This window comes from Erpetoichthys calabaricus, chromosome 2, assembly GCF_900747795.2.
Source record: "Erpetoichthys calabaricus chromosome 2, fErpCal1.3, whole genome shotgun sequence".
Classification (NCBI taxonomy): Eukaryota; Metazoa; Chordata; class Cladistia; order Polypteriformes; family Polypteridae; genus Erpetoichthys; species Erpetoichthys calabaricus.
In genome coordinates, this window is record NC_041395.2 from 289,722,970 (window position 1) to 289,746,745 (window position 23,776).

Genomic DNA, 23,776 nt, shown 5'->3' on the forward strand with positions numbered 1-23,776 from the left:
CTCTGAGCCCCTCCCGGATGACTGAGCTTCTCACCCTGTCTTTAAGGGAGAGCCCAGACACCCTGCGGAGGAAACTCATTTCAGCCGCTTGTATTCGCGATCTCGTTCTTTCGGTCACTACCCATAGCTCATGACCATAGGTGAGGGTAGGAACATAGATCGACTGGTAAATTCAGAGCTTTGTCTTACGACTCAGCTCCTTTTTCACCATGACAGACCGATGCAGAGCCCGCATCACTGTGGACGCTGCACCGATCTGCCTGTGGATCTCACGCTCCATTCTTCCCCCACTCGTGAACAAGACCCCGAGATACTTGAACTCATCCACTTGAGGCAGGATCTCGCTCCCAACCCTGAGAGGGCACTCCACCCTTTTCCGGCTGAGGACCATGGTCTCGGATTTGGAGGTGCTGATTCCCATCCCAGCCGCTTCACACTCAGCTGCGAACCGATCCAGAGAGAGCTGAAGAGAACAGAATCGGTGACAAAGGGCAGCCCTGGCGGAGTCCAACTCTCACTGGAAACGGGTTTGACTTACTGCCGGCAATGCGGACCAAGCTCTGACACTGGTTGTACAGGGTCCGAACAGCCCTTATCAGGGGATCCGGTACCCCATACTCCCAGAGCACCCCCACAGGATTCCCCAAGGGACATGGTCGAAAGCCTTTTCCAAGTCCACAAAACACATGTAGACTGGTTGGACGAACTCCCATGCACCCTCCAGGACTCTGCTAAGGGTGTAGAGCTGGTCCACTGTTCCGCGACCAGGACGAAAACCACACTGTTCCTCCTGAATCCGAGGTTCGACTATCCGATGGACCCTCCTCTCCAGAACCCCCAAATAGACTTTTCCAGGGAGGCTGAGGAGTGTGATCCCTCTGTAGTTGGAACACACCCTCCGGTCCCCCTTCTTAAAGAGGGGGACCACCACCTCAGTCTACCAATCCAGAGGCACTGTCCCTGATGTCCATGCGATGTTGCAGAGACGTGTCAACCAAGACAACCCTACAATATCCAGAGCCTTGAGGAACTCCGGGCGTATCTCATCCACCCCCGGGGCCCTGCCACCAAGGAGTTTTTTGACCACCTCGGTGACCTCAGTCCCAGAGATGGGGGAGCCCACCTCCGAGTCCCCAGGCTCTGCTTCCTCATTGGAAGGCATGTTAGTAGGATTGTGGTGATCAGTTGACAGCTCCGCCCCTCTCTTCACCCGCGTGTCCAAGACATGTGGCCGCAAGTCCGACGACACGACCACAAAGTCGATCATCGAACTGAGGCCTAGGGTGTCCTGGTGCCAAGTGCACATATGAACACCCCTATGCTTGAACATGGTGTTTGTTATGGACAATCCGTGACGAGCACAGAAATCCAATAACAAAACACCACTCGGGTTCAGATCGGGGGGGCCATTCCTCCCAATCACGCCCTTCCAGGTCTCACTGTCATTGCCCACGTGAGCATTGAAGTCTCCCAGCAGTACGAGGGAGTCCCCAGAAGGTATGCCCTCTAGCACCCCCTCCAGGGACTCCAAGAAGGGTGGGTACTCCGAACTGCTGTTTGGTGCATACGTACAAACAACAGTTAGGACCTGTCCCCCCAGCCGAAGGTGGAGGGATGCTACTCTCTTGTCTACCGGGGTAAACCCCAATGTACAGGCTCCAAGTTGGGGGGCAATAAGTATGTCCACACCCACTCGGCGCCTTTCACCAGGGGCAACTCCAGAGTGGTACAGAGTCCAGCCCCTCTCAAGGAGATTGGTTCCAGAGTCCAAGCTGTGCGTCAAGGTGAGCCCGACTATATCTAGCCGGAACCTCTCAACCTCGCGCATAAGCTCAGGCTCCTTCCCCTTCAGAGAGGTGACATTCCACGTCCCAAGAGCCAGCTTCTTTAGTCGAGGATCGGACCGCCAAGGTCCCCACCTTCCGCCACCACCCAACTCACACTGCACCCGACCTCCTTGGCCCCTCCCATTGGTGGTGAGCTCATGGGAAGGGGGACCCACGTTGCCTCTTCGGGCTGTGCCCGGCCGACCCTCATGGGTGCAAGCCCGTCCACCAGGCGCTCGCCATCGAGCCCCACCTCCAGGCCTGGCTCCAGAGGGGGGCCCCGGTGACCTGCATCCGGGTGAGGGAAAACGCCGTCCAAATTTTTTATTCATCATAGGAGGTTATGTTGAACCTAACTTTGTCTCATCCCTCACCTAGGACCAGTTTGCCTTGGGTGGCCCTACCAGGGGCATAAAGCCCCAGACAACAGAGCTCCTAGGATCATTGGGACATGCAATCCCCTCCACCACGATAAGTAGGCGGTTCAAGGAGGGGCGTAACATTGCAGTGTTCTAGAAAAAACTGTCTAGTGAATTAGTAAATATCCCTCTACTGTATTTAAGTTTGCAGTTAGTAAATGCAAGTTCATTAGCAGTGTACAAGGCATAGCCCATTTAATAAAATACAAGGGGCAGACCAAGGACATGGTGTAGGAATTATATCTGTCATTTGGGCTGGGATCTTCCAGGAATTTCCCAGGAAGTATTGTAAGAGGTTGGTGAGAATAGCCTGGGCCATGACCCTCATTAAAAAACTGAAATGATAATGATAATGGATTGAAAAAAGGGATCGAGTACCTACTGTTACTGGCCATTGTAGACATTTAGTAAAAAATTTCCAAAATTATGATAATGCTTTATAAAAGTCTATTGCAATGTTTTGAGTTTTTCATTTACTGTATCTCTGTTTTCTTTTATAGCACCCCGTATTGCTAACTGAGGCCCCCCTCAATCCACGGAAGAATAGAGAACGGGCAGCTGAAGTCTTCTTTGAAACTTTTAATGTTCCAGCTCTGTTTATATCAATGCAGGCAGTGCTTAGTCTGTAAGTCGTCTTGTACCTTACTCATCTGAACGTTAAAACAGTAGAACAACTTTGATATGGCCAGGCCATTCAAATCAATAAGGTCACCAATCCCATTCACCTAGATTTTCCAAAGTAATATCAATTCAAGATTGAAGGTCTCTAAAGTCCTACTCTGTACCACACTACCTGGTAATTCCTTTCATGCCTCTATGGTACTTTGCGTGAAGAAAAACTTTCTAACATTTGTGCAAAATTTGCTCTTAACAATTTTTCCAACCATGTGTTCTTGCTAAAGGATTTATTTTAAAGTAACAGCTGGGATCCACGGTGTTAATTCCCTTAATAATTTCAAACCCTTCAGTCATGTCACCTCTTCATCTCTCTTAAACTGAAAGGGTTGAACTCTTTTATAACTCATACTTTGCACTTCTAGCTGCTTTCTCTAGGCTTTCTCTAGTGCTGCTATGTCATTTTGTAGTATGGAGACCAAAATTGTGTGCAGTACTTCAGGTGAGGGTTCACTAGTGCATTATATACAATATGTACATGCCAAATGAATTTTCTGACGCGGCTTAGATTCTTCTTCTCATGCAATAGCCAAATTGTGAGAGGCAGTTGAGCATCACAACCACTCTCATACTGTCATACTGTACATGAAACGACGTCTAATGAAGCTAAAACTCAGGCCAACTCACAAAATCAAATCTGGCATAACATTGTGCCAAAAATCACACAGTGTATATCTATGCTGTGCTAATACCCAGTGTATGCAGACAATTACATGCTATGCATTTTTTGTCCTTTTAGTATAGATGAAACTACAATGTGAAAATGCTAGTGTAAACAGAGATCATTTTCGTTAAAAAAAAAAAACACTATTTTTTAAATGAAAATGTTGTAGTTTGGATATACCCTGAACATCTGAAGTTTAAATAAGAAGGGTTTCTCTAAGATCCTATTTAATGATGTTCTAACCATTAGCACCTGTTCTGGTACACCTGATTCAAATGTTAGGTATTTGAAGTAATGATAAATGTATGGGTGTGCTTATTTTTTCCACATGTGAAATTTGCATTTATGTTTATTTAAATTATACAATGGACTACAAAAAGTAAATGTGGCATAACATTTGTTTTATTATATTACCTTTATATATGAATACTGTTTAAAGACTGTTTTGTCTTGGTAGAGTAATATATATTGCTCTACTTTCCCCTATTGTATTATTAATATGTAGCCTTAGAATGCCTAATCTCACAGACTTACCACTGTTTATAAGGTATTATAATATATAACTTATCCCCACCTTCCCTTCTATATCTACAAGTAAGCCCGCAATTCTCTAGAGAATCGTAAATCCAAGAATGGCAATCAGTTTCTGTTCCGTCCGATATTTGGATGGATGACATATCATGGAGGGTGGGTGCGTCTGGGGAACTGTCATTAAATTAAATAAGCATATCTGTACTAAGGCGGTTTCATTTTGTGGAGATGTGATTCCGTTGCCTTTGCTGACACCAACTGCTGGCAGAGTGGAACACAGCAAGTTTAGGTGTGGGCGGTCGCGTCCGGGCGGCTGTAGAACTTGGCGTGCACGCTTTACCTCATGTTTAGTTCACAGGTCCTTCCGTCACGCCACCTACCGACTCCATGAAGCCGCTGCGTTTGACTCTGGGGCGCCGCGGCGCATTTGTACTACAGCGGATTCTTTGTGCGGGCGCCTTCGTTCATTGTTATTGCGTTCGTTCATTGTGTTTATCCATAAGGGCTCGTTTTGTATTTCCGTTGGTTGAGCTGTTTCATTGTGGAGCCGGGACGTGTTTGCTTCTGGTGTGTCTGAAGTGGGCGCCACCTACTGACTGTGGGAAGCTGCTGCGTTTGAGCGCAGTGCGCATGCGTTTCGGTGCATCCGTTTTCGTTTTGTGGAGACGTGATTCCGTTGCCTTTGCTGACACCGACTGCTGGCAGAGTGGAGCACAGCAAGTTTAGGTGTGGGCGGTCGCGTCCGGGCGGCTGTAGAACCTGGTGTGCACGCTTTACCTCATGTTTAGTTCACAGGTCCTTCCGTCATGCCACCTACCGACTCTGGGAAGCTGCTGCGTTTGACTCTGGGGCACCGCGGCACATTTGTACTACAGCGGATTCTTTGTGCGGGCACCTTCATTCATTGTTGTTGCGTTCGTTCATTGTGTTTATCCATAAGGGCTCGTTTTCTATTTCCGTTAGTTGAGCTCTTTCATTGTGGAGCCGTGACGTGTTTGCTTCTGGTGTGTCTGAAGTGGGCACCACCTGCTGACTGTGGGAAGCCGCTGCGTTTGAGTGCAGTGTGCATGCGTTTCGGTGCGTCCGTGCATAAATTAAACTATGGTTTAGTAATATAGATAACCTCAGGCAATTAGATGTAGTAAAAAGACAAGCAGAAGTTAAGTTACACATAAAATAATGTATTACTGATAATATTCGTAAATAATAACAAAATACAAAGTACATTTGAATATTGGCAACCATAAAACCTGATTAAATGGTGATGTGTAGTTCAGGCGGCACACAGACTTGTAGTTACTTAAATGTCTCTAGTTAAGGCATCATTGGTGCTCAGCTTTCAGCCACATGTCTGTTCAAAATGGCTGCTAAACTGTGCTCTTCATTGTGTTGTCTTCATCATCACAGGTTAGCAAGAGAGATGCTTCTTTCAGATGTTGGTTAGTAAGAGAGAGATACTTCTACATCATCACTGGTTAGCAAGAGAGAGATACTTCTTCATCATATGTTGGTTGGTAAGAGAGAGATTGTGAGGTTAAACACATACATTTATAGATGTTCTGTCCAACCCCTAGAGCCAATAGGACATCATGGTACGTAAGGCCTCTGAGGCAAGCCAATTCCAAACAGCCATACCTCAGACCAATGGGGGAATAGAACATCTTAACACCTGCCCCCAAACCATATGTTAAAGTACACCTTAGCCTACTTGCGGGGAGGTAGAAATGACTTTAGCAAAGAAACACTTGGCAAACTGGTTTAAGACACATCCCCCAAAACAGACCCGGTGGTCTACATTGCTTTGCCTAAATTACAAATAAAGACATACAAAATATTCATCGAGTTATATGTAAAATCTCACATCACAACAAAGACCAAATCTTGATATGTCCACTTATGTTAAAACAGAAAAAAATTTCACGAGGAGTACTTACTTTTTCACTGATTAATCACTATTTCACTATTCCATTGTACTTCTTATAAATGACAAAGGAATCTTGAACTTCATCTCGGGTTCTATTTGTACTTCATAAAGCAACACAAGGTATTGTATGCAGCCCTAAATTCACATAAGAAAAAAATCAAAACTGCAAATTTTTTATCAGCACTTTGTCTGAAAAATGAATTATGATCCACAAGAATTGGCCAAGCGCTTTCAGCAGGCTGCTTCATATTTTGTCTCCTGGGAAATGTTGAAGTTACCTTGGTTATCATGAGCACAATAGCTGTTCTCAGGCTTCCTCCCCCTCTTCCTCCGTGGGAAGCAGTGCTTAGTAATTATTTTGGCTGCCCATTGTGTTCTACAAAACAAACTGAAGTCACCTCTGTATGACTTTTCTGCGATGTACCAAAAACTTAAAAAAAATGGTCTTCTTACACCTTGGGCTTTTCTTAAAAGTCCATTAATTACAAAAATATTGTATTTATATATTAACAATTGAAACTAATATACCTCACTAGTCAATAAATTAACAGCAAACCATATTGTTACAAAGGCAAATGACATAATTGACTGAATGTCTTTCATTTAATCTATTGCACAAATTTGAGAAAATGAACTCTGTACCATGAAAGGAATGGTGAAAGAAGATGGATTTATGTTTATTTCAGTCCTTTCTGATTTTGTTGAAAGCGTTTATGTAAGTCAGAGGCCTCAAATTCAGATCCTGGAGTGCCGCAGGGGCTGCAGGGTTTTGTCCCAGCCACGTTCTTAATTACATAGTAGCCAATTTCTGCTGCTTATGGAACATATTAAATTGTCTTCACTTTTATTGACTCAATTTCTAAGATTCCAAAACCCAAATTGCTTATTTTTCCATATAAAGCCACCAGTTAACAATGAATACTGAGCTATTCCATGTATAAAAACATTTGGATGATATTCTCATAAAAAAAAAAAAGAAAAAACAATAAATATTAGAAATGTATAATGAGTCACAGTGGTTGTACTGCCAAGCCCTAATGCAGGAGTCTTGGACTCAGTTCCTGGTGGGTTCTAATGGCTTCAGATTATTACTGCAACCGCTTTTATAATTGAAAGCCAATTAATGATAAGTCTTGGCGATGTAAAGTATGTGTCATTAACAGCAGTAATAATTAAGAAAGTGGCTGGAATGGAAATCTGCAGCCACTGTGGCACTCCAGGATCTACATTTGAGACCGGTTGATTATGTAAAATATCATTTAATTTTTTTTTTTGTAGTATAGAGCTGTTCACTGAGTGCAGGCACAGAGCACTGTGAACAGTTCTCAGTTAAAATCAAAGTATAGATTATACAAATTACTAAATACAGAACCGGGACACATATAAATGCAAATTTGTTAAAACATACAAGGAACAAGGTAAGAACCATTTTGAACAGCCAGAGAATAACATGTTGCAGTAGTCACTTCTACTAGAAATCGATTAAGTTCTCAGTATCTTGCATATTTAGAAAACAGTTAAGATAGAAAAAATCGTTTTGTAATGTGTGTTTTAAATGACTTGCTAGAATCAAAAATAACACCAAAATTGAGTGCTGATTCAGTAAAACTAATGGTGATTCCAACTGAGTTAAAGAATGACAAAATGTTGTTCCTGTCAACATCATTTCCTCCAAAAACTAACATTTCTATTTTTTAATATTTACAGACAAATATCTCTTATCATCTTCTCCTTTAACTCGCTGACCCAAGCATTCAGTTAAAATATTATGCTCTAAAAGTGAACCATATGCACATGAGACCCATTTGCCAAAAAATATGTGGGTCATGGGTAGGCTGTGCTTTATTGTGCTAGCAAATTGGTTTGGAATGGAGTTCATGACACTTTAAAAATAAAGATTGTTAGTTATGATGATGTTAATATATAGCTCACAAAGAATTAATGCTTTGTTTTTAATGTCCAAATATTTCTGTAGGTATGCAACAGGAAGGACAACTGGAGTAGTCTTAGATTCTGGAGATGGTGTCACCCACGCAGTTCCTATTTATGAAGGTTTTGCCATGCCCCACTCCATCATGAGGATTGATATTGCTGGTCGGGATGTCTCTCGCTACCTGAGGCTATACCTCCGCAAAGAGGGCTATGATTTCCATACGTCTTCTGAGTTTGAAATTGTGAAGACTATCAAAGAGGTACTTGCCATGTGAAACTCATTTGCTTTAGACCTAACCTGTGTTTGTCTCCTGTATATTGTATAGATGTTACAGCCAAAACCCTAAATCGGCCAAAGCGGGAAGTGGCCAATGTCACTGTAAATTGACTGGATCATGTCAGATCTTTTCCTCGATTTCAGGATTTGGCCAGCCAGTTTGCAAAATTGCACGGGGCGATCGGCCAAAGTCAGAAGAAAAAAGGCATGAGCAGTGATTTGTTGCACACTTAGTAGTGCAATTGCATCAAGTGTATCGAGTGTAGCCTTGGCGGCTCTTGTTCAGAAAGTGGACGCCACTTGGTTGTTTCACAATAATTAAGATTAGATATATAAGTAGGTTTCAAATTTCTGTTATCATTTTAACCCTAAAATAGTGACTTAACATTACGGACCTATTTTATTGACCTTAAGGTTAGCGTTTGGGCGAGGGGAAGGCCATCTCAAGTGGCGTCGGCTTTCTGAACAAGACCCGCCATGAGCTGTTTCTCATGCAGAATGGAAAATTCACTTCTGAATCTGCATCTGAAAGTTTTTAAGCATCGGATTTTGGCCAGGGAGTTCTCGCCACTTTGCAAAATGGCCGACCAAAGTAGCATATACGCTGGTCATTTCTAGTAATTAGGACCTTGGCCACACCTTGCAGCCAAAATGCAAAACGGCTGACCAATTTGGGAACTGGCCGAGTTTGGGTTTTGGCCGTAACATAGACATGCGGAGAGCATACAATTCCACACAGACAGTGCCCAAGTGACTGTGACTGTGTAAGTGAGTGGGCCTCTGGGTTGTTTCCTACCTTACATCTAATTCTATGATGATAGGCCCCAGCCTATGATTATGAATCCTGTTATTTAGAGCAAAACTGGGTGAAAAATAAGCAGACATTTTTTGAGGGATGCGGATTCCTGCTTGTCAATTTTAGGAGAACACCAGCTATGTGTTCATTTGTTATATGGTTTGTTTCCATCATATGGGGACAAAATTCTTTTTTTTTCCATCTTTATTTAGATCATATAGTGAAGCTGAATCCAGCAATGTTTGTTGCTTTACATTTTTTTATGGAGTAAACTCCCTGATTTGATATATTTTTTGGTTTTCTAGCGTGCCTGTTTCCTATCCATCAACCCACAAAAGGATGAGACATTAGATACAGAAAAAGCACAATATACTTTACCAGACGGAAGCACAATTGAGGTATGTTAAAATGTCTGACATTGATGTGGACTTTTTATAGTCTTCTTCAGTAAGTCCTCTGTGTCACTAAGTGGTGATTAGCGGCTGAACAACTGGACTGGAAACCACAACATCAGGGGCTCAAATCACTGTGTGACACTAAGCAAGTCATTTAATTTGTCCTTAAAATCCACCTAACCTGAAGAGGGAAAAATGCGCTTACCCCTCAAACCTGGGCTGGTTAAACTTTTAGCTGTTAGGTTGATTTGAGTATGGGAGGTGAAAACAGTATAAGAGCATGTAGAGGAAATCACATAACACAAAAACAAAGCAATATATTTATTTTTATTTGGGAAATCCAACCATTCTCTTTGCTTAATTTTCAGTTAATCAAAAGAGTGACATTTTAAAAATTGAGGTCCATTTATTTTTAAAGCATGTCATGCTTACATTTTAGTGTCTAACACATTTTCCAGAACCTACACTTACTGATGTTAGCAGCAAGACTGACAAAGATGGCTTACAGCCAAAAGCTAAATTGAGCATGAATGGCCCAAAACAGAGTGCTTTAACTTTAGGGTGTTAGGCAGTGAAAAATGAATGTAGTATTTGTTTACTATAAGGAATTGCCTCTTACTGTGAAAATGTAGTGTCATTTTCTTGGCAGTTGTCCAAGAGGTAACCGAGCCCCTCTTTTTAAGCTGATCATTATGTGAAACCAAAATGACTTTCATCAGGAAAAGTTAAAAAGATACTGTGAGCAGCAGAAAATGTCAGCTCCATTCATGGAATGGACCAGGGTCAGTGGTGAGAAATGCACTATGGAAAGGACTTTCCACTTAAAGTACTGCCTCAGAGCCACAACTGCAGCAAAATAGCAACAAAAACCGGTCAGGACACAAATCATAATTTTATATGCTTACCTTATATTAAATGCAATGCCATCCATGTCAGGCTCTGTTAGGAAAGCTCCCTTTAGAATTTGATTCAGCTGTAGTGGTTAGGATGCCGTCTCTCTCCCACTCTGTTAGCTGTGGTGCCCTCACTACCCTGGCCATTATCTTCTCCATTTGCTGTCAAGAGCATGCTGAAGTTTAGGGGTTGAAAAGGTCATGGAGGTCTAATTCAAAAGCCACTGTTTAGAGGAAGTCTGCGTATGTGGTGCTTTAGCAAGTCTGGGGTCCGCGGCTCAGAAAAACTGGCAGTTTTTAAATAAGTAAATAATGAATGCGCTGGGGAGTGGAGCAGGTGCGAGCAACCTGGGGAGAAGTCTGTACGTCTCCGGGTTGGTGCAAGGCAGTCTGCTGACTGTGTGTTGCCTTACCAGCATGTGCGGGCAGTCCGGGGGGGCAATCAGGCAATCACACCTGCAACTGAACCCCAATATATAAAAAGGGGAACGCAAGATCAGAAAAGGAAAAGAACGAGAGAGAGTGGAGGTTGAAGAACAAGAGAAGAGAAGATGTGAATGAGTGAGTGAGTGAGTGAGTGAGTGAGTGAGTGAGTGAGTGAGTGAGTGAGTGAGTGAGTGAGTGAGTGAGCGAGTGAGCGAGCATGAAGAAAGGAAGCAGGCAGACGGGTATGGACCCCCAGGAAAGAGCGTGTGTGGCCAGCGGTCAAGAGGGACCTGAAGGGTTCGTAAGTAGCAGGAGTGACCATTGTGCTCAGAAGTGTGCTCTCGCCGGGAGGTGCCAACAGCGTGTGAGAGGACAGAGCACGCTTTCGCTAGGTGGAGCCTGGAAAGGTAGCAGTTGGTGCAGATCAGGGCACAGTGGCTCCCCTCCGATGCCTGAAGTATTGTTAACAGGGACACGGGCCAAGAGAAGAAGGTTGCCTATGCCTGGAACTTCTTCTCAGGCTGCAAGGTCCTGAGAGGGCAAGCCGAAGAGAAGTCGGTTTTAAAGGGGCACCTAGGTTCAGCGTTTCATAGATGTTTTCCTGCCTGTGTTTTTAACCTTGTTTGATGGATATTTATTTGGAATAAGTTTAACCTCGGCCACTGACTTTTTATGGATTATTTATTCATTGAATTTTTGAGCACTGCACTTTTTGGACACTTGTTTTGGTTGCTTTATTTTAATAAAAGCACTTGAGTACTTTTCACCATCCCCTTCCTTGGTGTGTTTGTCCTTATCTGCTCAGCTCATGATTATCGGAAATGGTGGGTTGGAGAGGCTCCCGGTGGGACCCAGTAGCGTGGGGCTGACCCACACGTGTTGTAATCCTTTTAATAACTTTAAAGTATTGGTGACTAAAACCAATCAACTATCCCTTGTTGCTTGCAAAACTCTGGAAACTTCTTCTGCATCCCAGATTAATATAGATAAAGACTAAAAGGAAAAGCAACCAATGTAACATGTAGAAATGAGTTGTATATGAAACAGTAATATTTCCTAAGCTTTTTGAAAACACAGACCACAATGATATACTGAACATTGAACAAGCTTCATTGCTGGTGCCAGATAAACCCATCTTAATTTTTGGATTTCACACTCCCATTGTTGTCTTGCTTGACCACATCTACTTTGACCGTGATTGCGTGGCCCCAACACATGCCAGCTGTCACTATAAATTCTAATTACAGTACAACCCAGGTTGAACATCTAATGTGAGATAAACTTTATGTGGAAGAGAAGCAGAAAATGTATGTTAAACATTTTTTCATGCTTAGTGGTTGTATTGAGAGGAGTAAGCAACAACAAGCAATCCACAGAGTGCAGAGTTTAGAAATGCAGGCCTATTAAAGAGATTTTTGTTATATGTTGTACTAACTTATATGGCAGATTTATTAGTTGTCCAAAACAGGATCAAATTGTTTCACCAAGTATATTTATGAGGCAAACCTTACTGTGTTTAACACATAAAATGTTTTGTTGATGAACACTCTTTCAGAGGATTTTACTTTTCAGTGGCCTTAGTTTAATGGCCACTTTTCTTAGTCTGAAATCTAAATTTTCAATAAGTTAATTTATCTTGTTTTATATGTGCCAGTTTAACCTGCACACAAAGGGAGACACAAAGTGACTACTGTAAAGTTTATACCTGTGAGAGTAGCTCTTTGGGCCTACCTAGACAAATCATGCAGAGGTTTGGCTGGCCCACTTACATAATAAGCCCAATCTTTTTTCCACAACAAACATCCTTTTCTGAAAGGCTGTCTACAGTAGCTTGTGCTCATGACTTATAGTCTGCTGCCTGTGTCCAAATTATATTAGCTGTACCAAATGTCAGTCATTCAGTCATTGTCCAACTCGCTATATTCTAACACAGGGTCATGGGGGTCTGCTGGAGACAATCCCAGCCAACACAGGGTGCAAGGCAGGAAAAAAGCCCACCACAGGGCACACACACACAAACCAAGCACACACTAGGGACAATTTAGGGTTAGGACAATGCACTTAACCTGCATGTCTTTTGACTGTGGGAGGAAACCGGAGCACTTAGAGGAAACCCACGCAGACATGGGGAAAACACACAAACTCCACGCAGGGAGGACCCAGGAAGCGAACCCAGGTCTCCTAACTGCAAGGCAGCAGCACTACCACTGTGCCACTATGCTGCCCGGCAGTCATTTATTCTCTGTTTACTGACCACTTCCAGGTTAACACCTGACTAACTTCTGGGAACGAGGACTGTCCCAAAATGTTTTAATGGCTCCATACATTGCACCTCAGAACACTCACTCTTATTGAAAGAGCCAATATAAGGCAAATTGTGATTTCCATCGTGCTGAGTTCTTCATCTTTCAGGTCTTTTTCCACAAAGTAACCTACTTATTTTCATTAACAATACCACAGAACTTAGTGATAATATAGGAATAATATTTGAACAAGTACAGTACATACACTCACACAATATATTAGAAGAAATTTCACATTTGATGTGAAAATACATTATAATTATTTTACCTGTATTTTCCCCCCTTGAGGGCCCATTGGGTACAGCTTGTTTTTGGGATGCCTCAGTGTCTGCTAGAAAGCAGAGGAATATTTATTCTATTTAACAATTTTCTTAATAAAATACAGCTCTTGGGGAGATATCTTAGTCTCCATATGTTTATTAAAGGAACACTTACCATAATTACCTTCTTAGAGATTTAACATAACTGACATTTTGGGTAGTAGAATGGTGTGCAGTATAATGTTGAGGTTTCAGCCTGTGGTTGAAATGGGGGTCTGTTTTACTGTGTCAAAGAAAAAGGTTCAGTGCAATGTTAGTTCTGCCCCAGGTACAAAGGGAACTCCTTCCATAGCTTAACAGGTGTCCCTATGAACATCTTTGGTCCCCAGTCTATGGTGAGAAGTCACCTCCCCAACGTCGCTATATATGTAAAGTAAAAGTTGAAATTCATGCAGAGAAGTAATCATTGAAAGTACAATCTAACAGACAAGGCCAACAGTCCCTTGTATGATATGTGATCCAGAAGTCAGTGATGTCTCTTTTATGTTGTAGATTGGACCAGCCCGGTTCCGAGCTCCTGAGCTGCTTTTTAGACCCGATCTGATAGGAGAGGAGTGTGAAGGCATCCATGAGGTGCTTGTGTTTGCCATCCAGAAATCGGATATGGATTTGCGGAGAACACTCTTTGCCAACATTGTCCTCTCTGGAGGATCCACACTTTTCAGAGGTGAGAATTCTTAGTTATAAATCATGTTATTACAGAAGTGACCTTTTCTGTTTTTTAGTATCTTTGTAATTGTCTTTTGGTGTCAGTAGAAGACATAATCTTTGTATTTATTAGTAAAAGGCAAGTAACAGACACTCTCATGATTCACATTTGTAGAATTTTCTTTTTGGTTAAACTCTGCTGAATGGTGTACTGTGCTTATATTCACTGTAATGATACAGTGTAATAATTCACTGTATAATAATCTGTAATCTGTTTATTAATTATTGATTCAGGAAGAACATTCAACATTTTCCACAGGAGGCACTCCAGGCAAGAGCCATTTATTGAAAAAAGATGCAATAGTTATTTTTAAATTAGATATTCAAACTTAAGGGGTATGAGTGCTGGGATGACAATTTTCATATTTAACCTTTATTTAATCATTTAAATCAATTGACGACCAGTTGTTATCCACAATGATAATCTCCCAAAGTGATTAAATAGAATAAAATAAAACCACAAACATCACAAATATAAAAATATGATAACGTATTGTCAAATCCCCGGACATAACATTTAATATTATTATCTGACTAACCCTGTTCTTAAATTGGGTGTAAGAAAAAGGAAGCTTAAGTATTGCTTTTCTATCCATTTCAGTGACTAGGAGCTGCAGATTTGAAGCACTATATGACAGCTATATGCAGTGAGGATTTTATGGGTAATCATGAAAAATCCCCTCTATCCCCTCCAGGAGGCGCTCTCTTGGAGCATTTTTAGCCACAGGTTCATTTCTCCATGTTGTGCAAAGAAGCCCCTCTTGGGGTCTTTTCTGCCCACTGCTATCATTCATTTGAATGCTTCCTCCCAGGTCACTCGTTACGTTTATTTTGAAATACCAATATCATGTATGTATTTGTTGGTTTGTTTGTTTTTATTTACATATCGATGGATTGATTGGCTGTATTATTTATCCTGTGTGTCTATATCCTTGTTTGTATGTTTCTGCTGCTGTATGCATGTGAATTTCATCTTGTGATTAATAAAATTAATCTAATCTAATCTAAACATATAAAAGAAACACAGGAACAGTGAAGAGTTTGCAAAAAAAATAATAAAAAATTGTAAAATGCTAATTGCTGCACTACAGGTATTTTTCTTTTTTCTGTTAGGATTTGGGGACCGACTACTGAGTGAAGTAAAGAAACTTGCACCAAAAGATGTAAAAATCAAAGTAGGTTAAACAAAATTACCTCTGGTTTCATGTTGCATGGCTGATAAGCTTGAAAGTAATAGGTGAAACTGTATTTACAAGGTAAGATTTTCAAAGGCCCAGTGAATTGGGAGAAGTGAGTTTTAGAATGATATTTTGTTATGGTATATTGAAAAGTCCAAAAAAGAAAGATAAAATAAAGCAGCCTCTGCAAACACAATATGTATCTGGCAGTTTATACATACACAGCTACTTAACAAAATAATGGTTAATGTGTTGCTCTGTGTACTCACAAGTCCAATGAAATGTTGCCAGTTTACCTGCACATTTTTGAGGAGTCAAGAAGAAAACCCGAGTTCCTGGAGGAAACCCATGCAGGCACAGGGAGAATTGGCACATTTTACAGAAATAGTGACACGGCACAGGAACCAGCTCATGTCACCGAATTGCTAAAGTAGCTATGCTGACCACTGAACTACTCGGCCACCCATCTGTAAATCATTTCAACAAATATCTAAATAGCCAAGAATTAATTGAACAAATATCTGTAAATCATCAAAAGATATCTGAACAGTTCAAAATAATAAAAATATTGTTTAATAACAGTTTAAAATAAAATCCGAAGTTAACTGTTACGATTCACAGATTTATGATTCATGGATCCACCTGCTCATGTCACCGAATTGCTAAAGTAGCTATGCTGACCACTGAACTACTCGGCCACCCATCTGTAAATCATTTCAACAAATATCTAAATAGCCAAGAATTAATTGAACAAATATCTGTAAATCATCAAAAGATATCTGAACAGTTCAAAATAATAAAAATATTGTTTAATAACTGTTTAAAATAAAATCTGAAGTTAACTGTTACGATTCACAGATTTATGATTCATGGATCCACCTATTCATGGGCTTCATTTCAATGATTAAATGGAAATTATTTTGTGAGTTTTGCGACCCACACCACAGATGACATTGTAGCTGCACTACTTAAATGGACTGCAAATACCAGCAGCCCTGGGCATACTGCATCATAGGACAGCTTCAGCAGTTACAGCAAGGGCAGCTGGGTGAAACAAGATGAGGGTGCTAATTTTAAAAGTGAGATATAAGAAGCTGGCAGGATTGCAGTAGGTGGTATATTTTTGTTTTAATGGCTCACTAAGTTTTTCAATTACAATTACACCCATCAGATTACAGTTTTCTCTGAATTTGTGTTCTTGTCCTGTACTCGCTTCTTTGTGTGATTTTGTCTGGGTTGGAAAACACATTTGTCTGGGGAGAGCTCCCAATTTCTACAAATCTTCACTTACATTGGCACTTAGATTGCTTTTTGTATCTGTAGTATTAATCATTTTGTCATTTGATACCATAAATGCAGGTATATACACAACTTTATTATAATAAAAAAATCACAGTTTAACTGCTAAACTACGCACTTTGTCTCATCAGCCAGCCTCACGCACATGATTTGCTAGCAGAGTGATCATTCTGTCTTGTGTTTCTTGCACCTTTTCCATCTTATTTAGTGAATTAAACTTAGAATATATAATATACATGGGCCCAAAATGTATTTGCGGATTTTTGCATTTGTGGGGGGTCCTGTGCCTCTAACCCCTGCGAATTGCAAAGGATAACTGTATCTTTAAATTGAAACTGGGTTTATAAGGATATGGCTATAGAAATGTTATTTGCATTTGAAGATATAATAATTTATAAACATTTTAGAGTCATGTCTTTAAATATTTTTAGAAATGTTGAATCCATTTACTGTATATCCATCAAAAAATTATAATTTGATTTACCATATAAAAGTTCCTGTTGTGCCCACAATGCATTATAGAGTCTAAAATCAATGTGAGCACCAGTGTAAAAATCATTGTAGAGCACACATACTTAAAAAAATTAAGAATATTCTTAGGGCATGTTACAATATTCTTAGATGCTGAGTAACCTAATATACTATTCTTAAACTCATTTAATCCAGTTCACGGTCCAAGAACCAACCTTCGATGGTTTACCAGTTTACAACAGAACCTGTTCAGAATTCTAACATAAATAAAAGAGGAAAACTGGTGTAGTCTGGAAAACCCAAAGAGACAGTGAAGATAACGTGCAATCTGCACACAGATAGTGAGTGGGCTTGGGATATGAATTTGGGACACTGGATCCATGAGACAGCAAATACGGAGTAATGCAAGTATATTTCTTACATTGTAGAGCTGATATGTTTGTTTTTCACTTGATTCTAGATTTCAGCGCCTCAAGAGAGGTTGTATTCAACATGGATTGGGTAAGATAACTTTTTACTAGTTTTGTTTAAACTTCGCTGAGAACAAGAAGACCCATAAAAAAATGCCATTTGTTGAATCAGATATTCAGATTTGTCAGACCACTTGACATTTTTCCAGTCTTAAGTCATTTAGTTATGTAGCTTCATCTTCCTTTTTTTAGCTGAAATGAGTGGAACCCACTGTGGTCTTCCGCTGCTGTAGCTCATTTCCTTCATGCACTGCCACTTTGTGCAATCTTTGATGTCCTCCTTCCCACCATTTTTTTAAAGAGCTGTTATCTGAGTATTTGTGGCCTTTCTTTTAGACTCTGATCTCTCACGTTCACAAGGCATTTTCACTCACAGAATTGGTACTTTCTCTCTATTTTTTGTTACTCCATTCTGTATAAATGTTGTTGTATTTGAAAACCCTGAAGTGGGCAGGCAGCTGTTTCTTAAGGCCTAGTCCACATGTACCCGGGTATTTTTTAAAACATAACTTTTTGTATGTGCTTTGGTCTTTCAGCCACACACAAACTGCGTTTTTGGTTCCTAAAAACTGACCTTTTGAAAAACTCCTTCCAGAGTGAAGATATTTACAAACTCAGTCTTCCCTATTTACGTGTAGACAGCGAGTTTTTGGCTTGTAACATCAGAGTGTGTGCCAGTATCTTCTTTGCTTGACATCAGTTTGTGCGCCATTATGTGTTTTGTTTACGTGAGGCAATTTCGTGCAGTGGCGGGCATAACTAAAGTAGTCCTGGTGTTAACTTTGTTAACCAGACTTTTTACATGCTTACATTTAAGCGTACAATTACTTTATCACCATATTGAGCAACAGAGGCATCAGAATGCACTTTGGAGGTCATTGCTACATCGAACACACTGACGACACAGACCCAGCCACCAACTTTGCCAGTTTTGGACAAGACCAGTCAGCCGCCTACGTTGCCAGTTTTGGACAAGACCCAGTCAGACCTCTAGTTGGTGGGACAACTTTGAGAACAAAGTTGTTGTTGCTGAAGAATGGTGAGAGAATTTTCATTTGTCAGGGACATTGCCGTTGCCTTTGAGTGAGCTGCTTTTCCCGCACATCAAAAGAAAGAATTATAATGAGATCACCTGTCAGTGTTGTCAAAAAAGTTTCCTGCAAGCTCTACTATTTAACGGACGACAGGAGATTACACAAGACAGCAAACACCTTTGGATTGTCAAGACAGGTGGTTTCTCAAATAGTAAGGCAAGTGTGCGAAGCAATTACAGTCCACTTGACAGCAGATTTGTGAATTTTCATGTGGACAGAGATTTTTTAAAAAACAGTGCACGTGTGGATGGGATTTTTTTTAAGAACGAAAGAGGACAACTCCCATTTTAAAAAATACCCAGGTCCATGTGGACTAGGCCTCTAACAATCATAACAATTTCAAGGTTGCTTAAATCAAATGTTTGGTGAAACAACAGGTAAGTCTCTTGACCAGGTCTGCTTGCTATATAAGAGGGTAAGTCAATAATTATTTCACTTGTTTTGTGTTAGTAAACACGGCCTCTCCGCTCTCTGTTTGCACTAAAGGAGAGCAGCAAGCAGTGATCCACTTTTTATGAGTTGAAGGAGTACAAGGGGCCAAAATCCACAGAAGGCTTTCTGCACAATATGGAGACAGTGTTTTACTACAGCAGAGTGTTTACAAATGGATTGAAAAGTTCAAAAACAGTTTGTCAAGTGTTAAACACAAAGATGCCCATCTGCATCCACTATTGATGACAACATAGAATAAGTCCATGCCATGATTCTGATGAACTAACAAGGATTTCACCACCTGATAGACCTTCAGGCTGGTTGAAGCCCATATTAAGCCCTAAGCATTGGGAAGCGCACGTCCCATTAGTTACCAAAACTGCACCCTCTGTGTACGTAGTGTGGACTTGGGGGAGGGGAACGGAAAGTTCCAGAGTGTGTGCCACTTGACTTACATAAATGCTGCCCCTCAGTGTCCATAGTATTGTTAGACTTTGAGGATCCATGGGGTGACAGGATATCGCACAATGTCCCTCAACGTTCATAGCGTGGACGTTAACAGAACGGTACAGAGCGTGTGCAGCTTCAGTTACATAAACAGCACCTCTCACTGCCCAGAATGCATCCCCCTTCACTTTTATAAATGGCGACCTAGGTGACCAACTGTGCCACCTAATGGATTGACCATCTTTGCCTTCAGCTAATAAAAAACGTATCGCAGCTTTCTGGTCCTCTGGTGCAAACGGAGAGTAGGGTGTCCATGTTTACTCTTAGAAAACAACAAGAGAAACTGACTGATCAACGTCAAAACCTTTACCACTGTGACCATAGACATCCCAAACAAAATTGTTACAAACGTTTGGACCATTATTGACTTACCCTTGTATATTGCGTTTTAGCAGCGTGATTAGCTGTTTGGAAGAGTGGGCTACTTACAAATGCTGCCATTGACTGTATTACATTAACAGATTAACTCAGGAGCGCTGAAAGCTAAAATTAAAATACATAGTTTATAATATTTAAAGGCAGTGGGTAATTAATTGAGTAGGTAAAACACACTGTTAGCAGTTCAGTCTTCACCCCTGTCTTTCTGTGTGACCCTCAAGGAGTCAACTAAGCGGTCAGTACTCCAGTTTGAGAAACAGAGAAACCGTAGAATCACTAAAACCTGGATACATGGATCAGAGAAACAGATAAAGGAGATTTATTTATGTATTGGTCATAGTAAAATACTGACACAACTTGATATTGCATTTTTTTGCAGTGGCTCTATCTTGGCCTCCCTGGATACCTTCAAAAAAATGTGGATTTCTAAAAAGGAGTATGAAGAAGATGGTGCCAGAGCAATCCAGAGGAAAACTTTCTAAGTGCCAGAAGGTGCGGCCTGTTCCTTGAACTAAGCATCTCCAAAGGGGGGCACGCTTGTCTGAGAGCTGGTGTGTGGCTGACTGTGTATGAGAGAGAAAGGGCGAAAGTGAGAGAGAGAGAGAGAGAGAGCGAGTAAAAGAAGTAAAGGAAGGCATGGAAGAGCTCAGCAGAGTGAAGAAGATCTCCTCAAAAAAGAAATATAACACAAAAAAAAGTGAAGCCATTGATGACTAGCCTGGTCCCGTCCATTTTTCTACGGCCTACCTCTAAGGCTGTTGTGATCATCTGTTGGTCTGTCGGGAGTACATTTCTGCTACTGTTTTTCTTTGTACCAAATAGACCACGTCAGGTTATCTGAAAGTGCCCCTTGTCAAAACAGGATGTTGCAGTGACGTTCTGCTCACGTTCTTCTCTCCAGCAATGTGTTCATTTCTAACTAACTAAGTGATTAACTCATTGGAAAAGAAAAATGTCACCATTTAGTGAGTTTTTTTTCAGAAATGAAGAAACACCACACGAAGAGTGGACTTCAACATGCGTCTATGACCGCCACAGGCCTCTCTGCTTGCTTGCTTGCTATCCATCTGCCACTCATGGATCCCATGTGACCAGAATTTATGACACTGGAGTCTTTATTTCCATCTGTAGGTATTCTTGGGTAAATTTTAGAAATATTTAGAAACACAAAGGAAGCTTTCAGTGTACTGCCTTGAGACGCAGCTTGTCGTTATTTTTCAAGACAGTGCAAAATTGTCAAACCGCTGTACAGTGGAACCATTACAGCCCACATTCAACTTGTGGATTTCAAGATCAGCAGGGTAGGGTATGCCTTTTTGTATCAATTGTTTGGTTGCTCGGGTCTGGATGCTGTCATTTACATTAGCCCCTCACACAGCCTCCATATTTGAGGTGCTTCCAAGGATGACATGTGATGTTCCTGATTAGAATGGCCCACTGTGTTTGGTAACTCTAGGCTATGTAATAATTTACATTTTTTACTATTCCATTTGTATGGTGACCCCTTTTCGTGATTAAGCAGGCATAGGAGAACAGCAGATTATAGCAATGCAAGCTGTACATTGGGGAGCAAACAAATACAAGTTCTGGAAAGAAATCTTGTAATAAAAAAAACTGATAACCCCACCCCCCCCACCCCCGCCCCAAAGCTGGACGGTAGTGAGGAATCTTTGCTCGGCAGGGTACTGGAATGCTGGCTGACATTTCTATTGCATCTTTGAGTAAATAATCTCCACAGAGGGTGGGTTGGCCGTCTGTTCTCTGCTGCTGGCCTGTGCAGAATCCCACTTCCCTTGGCAGCATTGCCACCTGGTGGCCAACAAAGAGAATGCGCAAGAATTGCCCAGAAGTATCTGGTTAGTTTACAGCAGGGGTCCTCAATCATGATCCTGGAGGGCTGCAGTGGCTACAGATTTTCATTCTAGCTAGTTTCCTAATCCTTGCTGATAATGAAACTTGATATTTAACTCGATGTCTTGTTAGTGCTTTCATTGATCAAAGACAAATTTTAGTTACATTGTAGTACTAGGGTGTTGTACCATGTTAGCCATTATGAATGTAGAGAAAAGCCAAGCAAAATGACACTTTTTATTAGCTAACTAAAAAGATTACAATATGCAAGCTTTCGAGGCAACTCAGGCCCCTTCTTCAGGCAAGATGATTGTAGATTAGGGGGTCCTTAATTATAGTCCTGGAGGTCCACAGTGGCTGCAGGTTTTCACTTCAAGCAGTTTCTTGAATAGAACCCATTTATTTACTACTACAGCAATATGTTTTTTGGGCTCAGTTTTAGTTATCTTGCCTGTTACCATTCTACTTTAATTTTTAGTGACTGCATTTAAGTTTTAATTGTTGCCTGTTTTCTTAACCACACATTAGTTAATAATGAAATGCAGCTAACCAATAAACCAGCAGTTCTTCATTTTAAACCTGTGCATATGCACCATGAAGTATCTGTGATAAAAAATGTTTAGAAATAAATGAGAGGGGAATTGGAAGGACCGTTAAGTTTAAATCTGTTCACATGATTAATGTTCTCACAGAAGGAAACCCTACACTGCAATTAAAATTTCTATTGGACGAGTGAAAGCATTAACAAGTCAAATAGTTAAATACCAAGTTTCATTATCAGCCAGGACTATCTTCTAATTAGGAAACCAGTTGGAAGGAAAACCTGCAACCACTGCGGCCCTCCAGGACCGTGATTGAGGACCCCTGGGTTACAGCTTGAATCAGGTTTTATCCTTGACCTCTTGCTTGGGGGCCTTTAATCCGCTGTAACACACTGGCTTTTGCATTTTTTATTCCCTGAAGCTAAACTACTATATTCTCCTCATGACCTTAATTCCTTGTATTTTTCTTATTTTTTTCTACCCTAAACATTAACATCTCTATTGATTTGGGCCAACAGGTATTTTGCTAACATGCCCTGCCCCACTTCACACATTGCATTAGTTCTGTTGGTTAGGGTTGATTAAATATTCTTAATGCGTATGAAGGCTGCGAGATCAGCTTGTGTAGCTCACACTTCCTCCTAGGGCTTTCATTTCCTGTCGCTCTTTAATTGAGATCATGCGTTTAAGTGTGTGGTGTCTCCTTGGCTCAGTTTGCACTTCCATTTATTTTGCTTCTCACAAGCCAGTTGCTCTCAAGTTCTCTGCATAATGTCCAGTGAGCCGTTTTTAGTGTTTCCACTAATGATCACACATAAGTGTCCCGTCCAAGGAAGACTGCTGCTTTGTAGTAGGTTAGGCCGCACAGATCGGGACTGACAAGTCACATTTCAGTGAGCTCATCATGCATTTGATTGTGTTGAACTTTAAGGGTCACAGGCAACAGGAAAACTTCAGTTTGCTTCCCCATCCTAATGACTTGCATATTAGTATGATGGTGAGATCATGTGTGAGTTTACATAACCCAGTTCATTCACTGAAACCTGCTTTCGAAAATGCAATGTAAACCTTCATCCTGATTAGAGAATTCAGGTTATTGGCCTCTCAGAAACCAGATTAACACAGGTACATTCCTCCATGAATAACCAAATTATATGGCCCTGTAAACTCGAAACCAGCTTACTGTTAACAATTTTGTAGTCTGAGCGTGTCTGTTGCACTAAGGAGCGGACTGGGTCTCAAAACCGGCTCGGGCATCCTTCAACGAGTGAGGTGACGAGGTCGACCCACTCGGCTCATTATTCATTGTAATTTTCTTAAAATTTGTGATGAGTACGCGGCTCGCTACTTCCTATGAGCCTATGATATGAACTCTAAAGTCTAAACTGTTGCCAAACGTAACCTGTACACTGTTGTTTAGACACAACTTAAAATTTGACGACATGCTTAGAAATAAAATGTAATG

At 41.1% G+C, this 23,776-nt stretch overlaps 1 protein-coding gene across 1 annotated transcript in view; it reads left to right on the forward strand.

The window, feature by feature from the left end:
* LOC114647173 (alpha-centractin) overlaps positions 1-22,366 on the forward strand; it is a 47,222-nt gene extending 24,856 nt beyond the window's left edge. Inside the window, exons 5-11 of the mRNA XM_028795739.2 lie at positions 2,746-2,870; positions 8,015-8,231; positions 9,350-9,442; positions 13,874-14,048; positions 15,203-15,264; positions 17,498-17,538; positions 20,298-22,366. Coding sequence (XP_028651572.2) covers positions 2,746-2,870; positions 8,015-8,231; positions 9,350-9,442; positions 13,874-14,048; positions 15,203-15,264; positions 17,498-17,538; positions 20,298-20,400 — 816 coding nt within the window. The 3' untranslated portion in view covers positions 20,401-22,366. The remainder of the gene's footprint in view (positions 1-2,745; positions 2,871-8,014; positions 8,232-9,349; positions 9,443-13,873; positions 14,049-15,202; positions 15,265-17,497; positions 17,539-20,297) is intronic.
* Positions 22,367-23,776: the final 1,410 nt, after the last annotated feature.